At 43.3% G+C, this 13,716-nt stretch overlaps 1 protein-coding gene and 1 long non-coding RNA gene across 3 annotated transcripts in view; one reads left to right on the plus strand and one right to left on the minus strand.

Annotated features, from left to right (window-relative positions):
* IQSEC1 (IQ motif and Sec7 domain ArfGEF 1) overlaps positions 1–5,744 on the minus strand; it is a 327,515-nt gene extending 321,771 nt beyond the window's left edge. Inside the window, 1 exon segment of the mRNA XM_032212302.1 lies at positions 3,705–5,744. Coding sequence (XP_032068193.1) covers positions 3,705–3,985 — 281 coding nt within the window. The 5' untranslated portion in view covers positions 3,986–5,744.
* Positions 5,692–13,716, plus strand: part of LOC116505011 — a 78,775-nt gene continuing 70,750 nt past the window's right edge. The window contains exon 1 of one of the 2 annotated variants that reach the window (XR_004254878.1): positions 5,692–5,773. This is a non-coding gene — a long non-coding RNA (uncharacterized LOC116505011). The remainder of the gene's footprint in view (positions 5,774–13,716) is intronic. The other variant, XR_004254880.1, reaches the window with a different exon arrangement.

Raw genomic sequence — 13,716 nt, forward strand, 5'->3', positions numbered from 1 at the left:
CAATCAGCTTGAGACAAACTGCCCAAGAATGTCAAAAGAAGACAGTCCATCATTTGTAGTTTATGATGGCATACAGAGTGCCATAGCACTGTTTCTTTCTGCTGTGACCCATAATACTGTCATCATCATAGCTCTAGCCCCGGGATGGCGAACCTATGCCACGCATGCCACAATTAGCATGTGGAGCCATTTGCCAGAGGCGTTGCCCTGTCAGCTGACCAGCACACATGCACACACTCGCCAGCTGAGTTCAGCCTTTTTAAAAGCCATTTTTCGCCCTCCTCAGGGTCCAGAGGCTTTATAGGAGCTTGGTGAGGGCAAAAAGAGCCGCCCCGGCCCTCCTGGAAGCTCCAGGAGCTTCCCTGAAGCCTCCGGAGTGCAAAAAAACCCCGGCCTTATGGGCAAACCAGAAGTTTGGGAACAGACTTCCGGTTTGCTCGTAGGGTCAGTTTAAGCCCTCCGCAGGCTTCAGGGGGCTTTCGGAGCTTCCCAAACTTCCGCTTTGCCCATAGGGCCATTTTTTTTGCACTCCAGAGGCTTCAGGGAACCTTCCTGAAGGTCCCTGAAGCCTCTGGAGGGCCTCTGGGGGGGAGGCTGTTTCCGCCCTCCCCAGGCTCCTATAAAACCTCTGGAGCCTGGGGAGAGTGAAAAAAACATGCAAAAAATGGGGGGGGGGTTGCCTCTCATGCATGCATGCGCACTGGGGGGGTTGTGCATTGCATTATGGGTGCGGCACGCCGGTGCACAACCCTCCTGTGCTTCCCCCCTAATGGCACATGAGCCAAAAAAGGTTTGCCATTGCTGCCCTAGCCCATGACTGAGTTAGGCTTAAAAGAGTCTTAACTGTACTTTGATGAGATGTTTCTTCATCCCAGTTCCAACACTATCTATGGTAATCTCAATTGATGGCTGGGGAATTCTGGGAATTGAAATCCAAAAGTCTTAAAGTTGTCAAAGTTGGATACCTATGATCTATGCTGTAATATCTATCGGAGTTTGTACCCCGTTACCTTATAATAATATACATAATTTAAAATTATGGCTTTGGAGTGGATATGATTATACTTTTTTCAGATATCCTAACAACGTTGCACCACATCTAGTAAAAAGCTGCATGGATTTTTGCAGATTGCCTTAACAGAGTCAAAGCAGAGAATGGAGCACAACCTCTAGTTCTAAATATTCTAATTACAAAGTCCCAAAACGAAGCCAGCATTTTTCTGGATAAACCAACAATATGTAATCAATATTCATATCACACAAAATAACGCCTCTTGGCTCAACATTGTGATAAGAGAAGCCTGGTAACTTTAAATGTTTGCCCTGAGCTGTTCTGACTATACCTCAGAAAGATTATAAGCACTCCATAAATACCCCAGATTAATACTGATGCCAACATCAAATCCACTTAAAGGACTTAAAGGAATACTGTGGTTCTCAAAGCTGTAACTCACTGCTTTCTTCCAAGAAAAAAACTGCTTTCTTGGAAAACCAGAAGAAATGAATTAATGAAAACATGGCATATAATACATATTGTGCCTGATATTGGTAAGAATACCGATTGGTAAGAATTGGTAAAGGTATATTGATAAGAAAATGTCTAAAATATGACAGAAGGTGCATCTATATAATTTATTCTCTGGCTTTATACACAAAACAAACATACATAGAATTAAGGTTTCTTTTTTTAAAATCAACCCTCTTATTGTGAAAGCAGGAGCTCTCCTTCCTAAAAGAAGCATACATTACTCTAAACTATATTATAGGTTAAAGGAACTATTTCCCACTCTTCTTACAGGTTCAATCATTTATTTCATCAGTTTATATAGTGATTGGTTATTAAACAGGATTTAGTCTCAGTATGATTTTAATTAATTTTAACATTTGTAGCATGTAAAAATGTTACATGTCTTACTAAAATAAACAGTGTAGCCAACAACAAGGAGAAAAATCACAAGGACCAGCAATACAGTGTTTGGTGGACAGGAAACAAACAAAAACACATACCTCACTTATACATATCTTTATACTGGACAGGTAACAAACATTTAAGCCCACTTCCTGGGACTTCACACTGAGTAACTACATTAACTAGTACATGAATATAGTTCGTAATCCAATATAACATATTTTTTCTAGACGGAAGTCACCTCTGCATATAAGCAGTTGATTATATTTTTCTAAGTTCATGCATTGTAAATATTATCTATATGAATTTGCAATTGCAAAACTCTGCAATACAGATGCAAATGTTGCAACAGAGGCAGAAACTCAGTTTTAAAACCCACATGCAGCAGAAATGGTAATCTTGGTCAAGGTAATCTTGGTCAAGAGTTATGATCAGCATTTTGCATTGTAAGCAATACTACTATTTGAATACATTTTAGTACATCTGCCTTAGTATACAATCTGAGCAAAAAGTTTCTTTTTAAATGATGCGGACTTGTAATAGCATGCATCATTTTAAGAGTCTTTTCCCTTTGCCTATGGAAGGGAATGCCTTTTTTAACCCAGCTGTAAAAAAACTTTAATACAACTACTACTGGTAACTAATTAGACATCTATCAATGAACACTTGTTGACCAATTTAATTAAACCCATTAGCTGAACAGTCCCAAAAGACAAATATTGTTTTTCTTAACTACATCACAATTATTAAGTTTAAGACGACATAATAGCCATCTCAAAAAACATTTGCATTTATGGAGGGTGGGGCAACAAGACAGACAAACAATGTAACAAAATCCAAGAAACAAAGTACCTGAACATTTTGTGCCATGAATTCTGGTTAAAAAATAGGTTTTCCGTATCTATTTAAAGACATGTGCTAATTGTAATTTCAAATTGTAAAAAAATAATAATAATCAGAGATGTTCTGTTTTTGAAACAGCCTTATGGGAAGCAGTAATATAGCTAAACGCCTTTCCATCTGCAGCAAGCATTGCATTATGGAGGCTTAAAGCCATCTGAAAATAGACCCAAGGATTGAGAGCAAACTGGTTCCTGACGATCAACAAGTTTAGATGTGAAGGAGTCACAGTTCAGAAGGGTGGCCACCTGCCAATGTTTACTGACTCTCATTCGTTAGGAACTAACTCCACCTCCAAAGTCTCCAAACTCCACTCACCATACTGCCTTGCACTAGAAGACCAATTCTTTCTCCAGGACTAGAAGGAACAAAACAGCATCCTTCACACCCTTTCCCCAAACGTCTCTTCTTGGAAGCCTTCCGGATCCCTTAGCAGTAGGCGCAGTTCTGTCCACAGGCAAACCGCGGGGTTGAAAACCCTCTCCCAGAAATCATCCCTTTTTGGGATCGGGGCAAGAAATTAGGAATAAATTCCTCGAAGAAGAGACAACTTCGCCAGCCAGCCGGGGGAGGTTGCCACATAACATCTCAGCTCTTTTTTTAAAAAAATATTATTATTCGCCTTTGCACACTGAGAAGAGAAGAGGCAAAACTAGGAAGAGCATCAATCAAAGCACGAAAGAAACCAGCGGGGACTGGAGAGAGCGAAGGAGAAAACGCATCTTTGTCTGAGATCATCAATAACCTCATAACTACCCAGCAAGACCCCCCACAAAGACAGGGAGAAGCATCGGCTACCAGCCTCTTGGCTAATGCTTCGTGGTCACCTGGACTGCTTTACAGCGTTACGTGTGCCCCCCTCCACACGTCGATTAAGACGCTCCCCGTTCCTTACTTTTCATGCTGGGAGATTTCTTGCCCCTTTCCCGGCGGTGCGGACAGGGCACCCTGCTGCTGCTGCTGCTGCTGCAGAAGCACCAGCCTGCAAGTGGCCAGGTGCCGCCGGTGCTCCTCCTGGAGCCGGGCGTTCTCGTGGTACATCTTGGCCACTTGCTGCTCGAGCTCGTCTATCCGGAGCTTTTGCTTCTCCAGCAGCTCCTGCTGCGTCTCAATGATCTTGTTGAGTTCCTTGAGGTACTCCGCCGCCTTGCTCGGGTTCTCCGCCGGCGCCTCCATGGCCCGGCCAGTTCTGGTAGCCGCCACGCACCTTCAGCGGTCGGAGGCGGTCTTGGCCACAGCTCCGGGGAGGGAGGGAGGCAGCAGCAACGCCTGGGAACTCAGCTCGACCGCGGGTGTCAAAAGTCGACGACCCCAGCGCCAGTCCGGCTGTCTCTCCCCCGCAACACACACACAGTTGGAAGTCCGCTTCTCGGCTAAGGAGAGTCGACCGAGCAGTTCCTATTCCGAGCCGCCATTGCCCGCGGGGCCCTCTTGACTGCTTTTGACCCAGCCGGCCGGGCGTGTTGTTTCCTTCACCGAGAACGTCCCGCGACTCTGGCGCGCAGGTTTCCTTCCCGCCAGCCTTTTTCCTTCTCTTCAGCGAGCCCAGGGAAAAGTCTGCCCCGGCCAGCTCCGCAACCAGTTCCCTCACCTCAACCGCCTCTCGCGTTGACTCCTCCCGCTTCCTTTCTTGTTTCGTTCTTTTTCTCCCCTCTCGTGCTCACGCAGGCGCTTTGCCCCCCCCCCTCCCTCCGCAGCTTCTGTTACTGGTCTCGTTTTAAACCGCAACAGCCCCTGGATTCCGCACGTCGACAACGCGCAAGGACCGGCGCAGAGTTTGCAAAGTGTCCGCTCCGTACTGGATGTGGCGCCGCTTCTCCGGCTCGCGGGGAGGAGGGGTTTGTAGAGAAGAGTTGGTGCTGAGCAGCTGCGTAGCCGACTGATTTAAGCCGCTGGGGTTTGTTGGTGTCGCCGCGGCGTCCTCTTGGCCGCTGCTAGCCAGACGGTCAGTGCAGCCCCAGCATTTCGCTCCAACCCGCTCTCCGACACGCCATAAGTCCCTTCCCCGCCGGGAAACCCAGGCGGAGGAAGAACGGCGTGTGGTGGCAGCTGCAGGACCGCTGCGAAGGCGGGAGACCGGACAGGGAGTGACCAGCACGTGGAAGCAAGCGAGCAGCCCCGCCGCCGCCGTCCCCTCAGCCCGGCTCCCCTTTTGGGTGAGAACCGACGCAGAGCACCGCTGAACGACACCGGCATAAAGATGGGAATATCGGCTGCCGAAAAGGACGCCGCCTTCCTCCTCCTCCTCCTTTTTCTCCCACCCAGTTGCGAAGAAGGAAATAGCGAGGACGCTGAAGAGCCCGGACGCTCCGCCAGGTGAGGGGGACAGTAAGAGCTCTCTCTCGCTCTCTCTCTCTCTCAAGGTGGGTTTGCCTCCTTTTCCTTTAAGTCTCCAGCGGTCTGGCCCGCAACAAATCCGTCCGGCGGCGGAAATTTAGACTCCCAGCTGCCTTCTCCGTATCAAAGGCGTTGGTGGCAAGCTCGCAGTTAGCTCTCCGAACTGCTTAAAACACCCCACCACCCGCTGAATTTACTCCGGGAATTTCAATTCAGAGAAGATTGCATTTCTAGGGGAAAAGAGGAAGGAGGAGCTGGAAGGCGGAAAGTTAAGCCCGGCTGGCACTGCCCCAACCTCTCTCAGCGCCCTTTCCCCCGCTTGGGAAAAGAGGGCAGCCGGGGCCCTTCCGAACAGCAAGGAGCAGGTGGCCCCTCCTTGTCAAGAGCCGGGGCTGTTTGCAAACATCGCCAGCCGGGCGCTCCAAGCGGCAGCGTTCTAGTCATATGCCGACTGCCAGCGCTTTGAAGAGGAAGCCGGTCTCTCCTCGAGCAGCAGAAGAGCGAGCGGCGTCCTCCCTCCAGGGGGACCTCCGCGCGAGTTGTGGGCGTGGAACCTATTGGAAAGGATCCGTGGCGGTTGACCAAAGAGACGATCAAGAGAAGGTGCCTAGAGAAATAAGGAAACCTGTAAGTTGGGGAAATGGTGGGCGGGAAGGGGAAACGGGATTTGCTTTCCTCTTTCTCGATCACTTCCCAATCGCGTTTCTCTGTTTTCCTTCCCTCTGCGTTCTGAAAAGCGCCTTGATGCCCTACGGACTGCAGGTTTTGCTGCTTCACTAGCTGTACAGAGAGTCCTCGACTTACAACAGTTCATTTAATGATCATAAAAATGACTTTTCACAGTTGCAACCTTTGCAGCATCCCCATAATCAAAATTGATCAAAACTCAGAGGCTTGGCAACTGGTTCATACATAGCACCATTGAAACATCCTGAGGATATGTGATTGCAATCTTCTGACAAGCAAAGTCAGTGGGGAAGCCAGATTCGCTTAACAACCAGATTACTAACTTAGCAACTGCAATGATTCACTTAACTGTGGCAAGGAAGGTCGTAAAATGGGGCAAAAGTCACTTAACAAATGTCTCCCCTAACAACATAAATTTTGAGCTCCATTGTAGCCATAAGTCAGGACTACCTGTACTGGTCCCTGGTTTGCAAAAAGTAGGTTTCTGTGAAACCAATCTAGGTTGAAGTTTCTTCTAATGCTTGATTTAAAAGGCAGCTTTGAGGTAAGAAGGTTATTCAGAAAAAGAAGAAACTTGAGGCTTTCGAATAAAGGAACTAATAATTGTAAAGGTTTTCCTCTTCCCTTTTCTGCAACATCCAAGGTACTCAGAGTAGTGTAGATGCATCTAATAACAGAACTACCCTGAAACTCTGAAATAGGCTGAAAAAATACATTCAGTGTAACTGTGGTTAATGACTCTTCAAATTAGCTTTCCCAAGCCAAGAAAACTACAGGACTTGTTGGGGAATCAGACAATGATTGAACAGAGGCGGGGGGGGGGGGGGGAATACTAATATGCCAGAGAGATGTATCATTTAAAAAATACTGTAAAAAATTAGGACCTTGATCACCAAATTTTAACACTGTTGTAATTATTATTTAAAAAAAAAAGAGGAAGAAATCTTAGAAGTTTAAACAAATGCATCTTACTAAAAACAAATATCATAATATCTTGATAGATCTATGTAGCCAGCTTAATAGCTAACCAAATAAGTCTAAAATATTAAAATGATTGCCCAAATATTTGGGCAATCCAGAGTATTTGATTCTTCACCCGACTATATGGAAAAGGAGGAATGGGGAAGGAGTATTTAGCAAATATGAAAACTCTGCTGTCTGCATTTATTTATAATCTTAATAATGGGATATGGGGAGACTTTTTAGCTAGAATCTCTTGTCTTCCAATTGCACACAGGATTTTGAAATGAAGGAAAGCACAATGATAAATGACCCATGCTAGTCAAAGTACCTAATCTGAATTTACCTTATTTATTTATTTATTTATTTATTTATTTATTTAGTTAGTTAGTTAGTTAGTTAGTTAGTTAGTTAGTTAGTAGATTTATAGGCCGCCCAATCCCGGAGGACTCCGGGCTGCTTACAAAGCGAAAAGAAAAGTAATTAATAAAAAATAAAGGAAAACAATTTAAAACATCACCTATACACCCAATCTGATTGGGGCTGGACCTCAGCAGTGAGGTCAACAGCCCCAGGCCTGCCGGAATAGCCAGGTTTTAACAGCTTTTCGGAAGGCCATGAGAGTGGGCAAGGTCCGGATCTCTGGGGGTAGTTCATTCCAAAGGGCCGGAGCCACCACAGAGAAGGCCCTCCTTCTGGGAGCCGCCAGCCGACACTGTCTGGCTGACGGCATCTGAAGGAGGCCCACTCTGTGGGATCTCACTGGCCATTGGGAGGTATGTGGCAGTAGGCGGTCTCGCAGGTATCCTGGTCCTAAGCCATGTAGGGCTTTAAAGGTAATAACCAGCACCTTGAATTGTGTTCAGAGACCAATAGGAAGCCAGTGCAGCTCGCGGAGGATAGGTGTAACGTGGGTGTAACCCTGTGCTGTCGAATTATCTCACCCAGCGGCTTCATGTAGATGTTAAATAGGAGGGGGGACAGGACCAAGCCCTGCGGCACACCACATTTAGGGGGCCTAGGGGTCGACCTTTGCCCCCCAACAACACCAACTGCGACCTGTTGGAGAGGTAAGAGGAGAACTACCATAAAATGGTGCCTCCCACTCCTACCTCTTCCAGCCATCGCAGAAAGATACCATGGTCGATGGTATCGAAGGTTGCTGAGAGGTCAAGGAGCACTAGGATAGAGGAGTGTCCCCTATCCCTGGCCCTCCAGAGATCATCAGTCAGTGCAACCAAAGCGGTTTCTGTACCCAGGCCTGAAATCAGACTGAAAGGAATCTAGGTAATCTGCTTCATTCAAGGACCGTCAGAGTTGAAGCGTCACCACCTTCTCGACAACCTTCCCCAAAAGAGGAAGGTTGGAGACAGGACGGTAGTTCTTAAGAATAGCTGGGTCCAGAGAAGGCTTCTTGAGGAGGGGTCTTACCACCGCTTTCTTCAAAGGTTGTGGGAAAGATCCCTCCTGTAAAGATGCATTCATAATCATCTGGAGCCAGCCTCGTGTTACCTCCCTGCTGGTTGAGACCAGCAAACAGTAAACAGGTGGAGGCACTCATTGCTCCCATGGGCTTGTCCACTTCCTCAGGAGTGACAGGCTCGAACTCATTCCAGGTAATCTGATCAAGACTCTCCCTCGGCATCTCCGCTGGTACTGCCCAAGTGGAGTCCAGGTCTGCCCGAATCTGAGTGATTTTATCCGACAGAAACTGAACAAACTCCTCAGCCCTTCCCTGTAGGGGTTCCCCCACATCCTCACCCTTTAAGAGGGAGCGTGTTACCCTAAACAGGGCAGCTGGGCGAGATTCTTCGGATGCAATAAGAGCGGAAAAATGTACACATTTTGCCGCCTGTATCGCCGCTAAATAAGTCCTAATGAAGGCTCTTTATAGTGTTTGGTCAGATTCAGAGTTACTAGCCCTCCAGCGTCGCTCTAGGCATCTCTTTTGGCGCTTCATCTCCTGGAGTTCCTCGGTGAACCAAGGTGCCCTCCTGGATCCACTGCCGCAGAGAGGCCGCAAAGGCGCAATCCAATCCAGTGCCTCAGCCACCGCAGCATTCCAGGCAGCGACCCACATTTCTATTTTAAGGCTATGAGTAAGACACAGTGGATATTGTTCAGCTTTCCTCAACCTTTTGCTTCCTTTACTGTCCAGCCTCATTAGGAGTTCTGGAGAAGGTCTATAGAGATTCTCAAGTCATCCAGGTCATGGTTGCCCAAAGGTGCTTTTTTAGGAGGCAACTGGACTTTCTTGTTTTTTTTCTTCAAATATCTTCAAAAGAAAAAAAAAAACAAAGTCCATTTGCCTCGTGAAAAAGCACCTGGGGGACAGTTCTGGACAACTTAACATTTCAAAGAATATTTTGGGCCATTTTCTTTTGCTTAATATAGAGCTTGAAACTATATATTTGTATATGGATGGCTAGTTTGTAGCTCAGGTGTACCATTGAAATTTAGCCACTATCTTAGAAGGAAACCTACAATCCTTTGGTACTAAATTTCATATTTCTGCCCAAAGACCCTTTTTGTCCTTGAGATCCATAGCAAACCAACACACATTCTTCTTGGTGTATCCTTTACAAATAAATAAGCAGGGTATGCTTTTTTGTTAATTAAATCAGCTTTAGAGGAAATCCAGAAAAGATTATTCTCACTTAAAGAAACTCTAACCCACTTTATTGCATTCTTGGGTTAGCTGATAACCAGGTCCTTGTTCCAGCCCAAATACCTCATCTGATTGGCTGGAACCCCCTTCCTTAGCCAGGCTCTTATCAGAACTTCCAGAAGAATTGTTTTAAAATAAGTTTTCTCCAGTGTTTTTACTTATTAGAAGAGTGTCTTACAGGAATGTTACAAGGTCATGCACACATTTTAAATCACCAAGAATATATAGTGGTTGAACCAATTTTTTTAAAAAAAGCTTTTACAGGTATTCCTTATTTACAAGTATCTTGTTTATCGAATGTTTGCATTTATGACAGTGATGAAAAAGCAACTTTATGACCAATCCCCACATTTATGACTTCCACGGGTTGTAAAGCAAAAAAAAAAAAAAGCTAAAGATTATAAGCACAATTAAGGTTTCATTTAGTAGCTGCTTCGCTGAATGACCAAGTAGGTGGTCCCAAGTGTCACTAAGTGTGGGCTGCCTGTATCACTGTACTTGCTACTCTTCCTCGCCCCCTTTCTTCTATCTTTTCCTTTAAATACAGAGAAGATAATAGGTAGAAATAAATGTAGCTATATATACTGTATATTCAAATTTGTATTGTGTTTTATTATTTATTTCTATACACTTTTGGAACTAAAAGCTCCACTCATTCATATACTCATGCATACCTATCCAATTCAGAATTGAGTTTCAGAACAATCAAAGGGACTTTTCTGTCATGCGTCTTTTTCTATGATGGCTTTGAAGAAGTAAAGTTTTCATGTAATACTTTCCAACAAGGTTTGATCCAGTGATGAAATTCAGTTTTTTAAACGTGGTTCTGTGGGCATGGCTTGATGGGCCAGGCAGGGGAAGGATACTGCAAAATCCTCATTCCCTTCCCACTCCTGTGGGAAAGATATTGCAAAATCTCCATTCAGAGGCCAGCCAGAGGCAGTATTTGCCGGTTCTCTGAACTAGTCAAAATTACTGCTACCGGTTCTCCAGAACCTGCTGAGTTTCACCCCTGGTTTGATCAGTTTATGAGAGATTAGCTAGTTACATTTTGGCCTTTTTCTTGCACCACCTGATATTTTTCCAGTTCAGTATCATTGCTTCACCCAGTTCAAATCTGTTGCTTTGACAAGCAAAAATCTGTTGCTTTGACAACTATAGCTTATATCTTCTTCAAAATCTACATTCTCATACTTTTTTCAAGAGGTATAATTTGAAAGCTTCCTAAGAAAACCTTTCTGCTTCCATGTCCTCCTCTAGAAGGATCTCGTGTATATTTATCTTTCATATACATCTGTTTATATAAATTCTATAATACTATAGTATTTCTCTAAATCATGGTATTACACCATGATTGGCATTATATGCTAGTAACAATATACTAGCATTAACATACTGATTCATGTTTAATTAATCATGTTATTATATCTTAATGTCTGCGTAATGGCTCAGCAGTTAAAGATGCTGAATGCTGAGCTTGTCAGTTGGAAAGCTGACAGCACAGGTTTGAGACCCGAGTTCTAACCGATGCGTGAGCTCCAATCCTCGCCCCAGTTCCTGCCTACTATCAGTTTGAAAGTATGCAGATGCAAGTAGATAAATAGGTACCACTTCAGTGGGAAAATAACAGCATTCAGTGTGCCTTGGTGTATAGTCATGCTGGCCACATGATCACAAAATGTCTTCGGACAATGCTGCTCCCTCAGGTAAGAAACGGAGATGAGCACTGCGCTATAGAGTCAGACACAATTGGACCTTTTTCTTTATATATGTTATATTCCAACATTATATAGATCTTTAGGCTTTTTCTTTTGTAGATTTTGTGGTACAAGTATGATAAGAGCCGAGGTGGCACAGTGGTTAAATGCAGCACTGCAGGCTACTGCTAGATCAGCAGTTCAGCGGTTCAAATCTCACCGGCTCAGGGTTGACTCAGCCTTCCATCCTTCCGAGGTGGGTAAAATGAGGACCCAGATTGTTGGGGGCAATATGCTGACTCTCTGTAAACCGCTTAGAGAGGGCTGAAAGCCCTATGAAGCGGTATATAAGTCTACTGCTATTGCTATTGCTATTAATTTGATTAATTCTGGTTCATAAATATATCATGGTATAATTTTGCATTAGTGTAATAAAACGGTTTGGAAGGTCTTGTGCCTGTCTGAAAGATAATTTATAATTCTAGCAAATAGATATTGATGAAATAATATCTTCTTTTAAAACTGTTATTTTTTGGCAAGTCTCCTATGCCTCTCACAACCTTGTTTGGTTGTAAGAAACTGGTTGCAGATTTAAATACATCATCTCTGCTGTTCAGTATTAAGGCTTTTTTTTTTAAATGAAAAAGGAATTTAATACCAGATACCTGTTAAGAGCTTTCTTCTACAACTGCCTCCCTTTTTTTCTTCTTGACAATATAAATACTTGCACATAATTGTATATATTGTATGTCAACTCCCAAAGCATCCCTGGCCTGCTCTCGAGTTGCCATAGGAAAATGGGGATGGGAAACAGATGAAACAGCATGGCAGCAAAAGACAGATATACATTCCAGACTTTTTTCTCTCAAGGCTGTATCCCAAGGTTACTTATAGCAGCCGGAGGGGAGTGATCTTTACAACCTGCAAAATTGCCCTGTTGGTGAATGTGATTGATGACACAACCTGGGAGGAGGGGGAAACAGGGTCATGATTGGGGCCGTACATTATGTGGGGACAGAGCTGGCTTCACTTGGGAACATGCTGACATGAAGCTCCTAATAAACAACTGGATTTCTCACAAAACTTCTTTCTTAAAAATGATAGTTTCAGCAAAGCAGAGGGAAAAGACTGTTATGAATATTGGTTTGAAAATTCGCTAAAAATGCTCATTTCTTTGCTAGATGCCCCAGTGCCCTGTCTGAAGTGCTTAGAGAGAGAAATCACAATTTTTCCCAAGAGCTTTAAACAGTTTTCTCACTTTGTTGTACCAGATGAATTTAAAAAGCTTACCAACCAGGAGGGAGAGAAAGCATATTTATGGCATCAATACCACATTCAGGCTTTGTACAGTACAGTTCTTTTTGAATAGAGTGATAGCGAATTGACTTTGCCTAGTTGTACCAATAGGGAAATTTTAGCTGAAGCTTGCCTTTAAAAAAAGAGCTTAAAATATTGTATCTGATTACTTCTAGAAAGATATATCTTACCAGATATTCTGATTCTCTGAAAATGCAAAGATTAATTCTTAAATGAAGCAGTTGTTTACAAATATTTATCATGGTAATTTTTATTTATTTCATGAAAATAGCATCAAAGAAACCATCCAAAGAATGTTTGGCCTGCAAACAACACCACACACTCATACACACAAACACACACAAAAACAAATTAAAAATATGTTTACACATTGTGTTTATTGGAAGACATGATTTGGAAGAACTAAGAATTCTCCTGCAGAACTTTTTGATTCTTTGAAGGAATATTACATACTTTGAAACCTCAATATTTTCCAGCTCGATCCTTCCAAACATCGATCTAGCTTGCAATGTCTCAGCCCCACTAGGTAGAGAAAATCAAAGAGAAACCAAATAAAGTCTAAATGTATTTTTTAAAATTAAGATTGGTTATAATAACAGAACCTGAAAGTTTGATTTGTACTATATCTCCTCTTCCTATTTAGTGAATTAGGAAGTTATCTGCCTTTCCCCAGGCAACAGGTTTTGCACATCTTCATCAAAATTACCTTTTAATTTCTATAGATGATGCTAGACTTTCATAACCAAATATTGGAAGTTTTGTCATTTGTGAAAACATATACATTGCCCCCAAACCAAAATGCCATATTTTAATTTCATGGAACACACACACACACACACACACACACACACACACACACAAAAACAGCAAACAGATACTGAATTGATCTGGACATTATCAATAATAATAACTTCTGATTGACCCCAATCTTTTAATGATATAGTTATGACTTTTGTTTTTGTTTTTCTAAAAAAAAATTATAGGCTAGTGGCTGGCATGAGTTAATTAAACATTGTGTGAACAGTTACTTTTAAACCATTCTCAACTATTTCCTAAGGATGCCCAATAATTCCATTAGAAAATCTTTAGTTCTAATTTAATGGTATGGGAAAAAAGGCATTGCTGCCATATTTTAAAAAATGTCATATTCTGTAATGTTTATCATTCAGAACTTTCATGGTACAAACAATATGTTCTTTTTTTGTTTATGGGAAATACAATTTCATCTGCTTGATTATACC

This window comes from Thamnophis elegans, chromosome 2 (genome assembly GCF_009769535.1).
Source record: "Thamnophis elegans isolate rThaEle1 chromosome 2, rThaEle1.pri, whole genome shotgun sequence".
In the NCBI taxonomy this organism is placed as follows: Eukaryota; Metazoa; Chordata; class Lepidosauria; order Squamata; family Colubridae; genus Thamnophis; species Thamnophis elegans.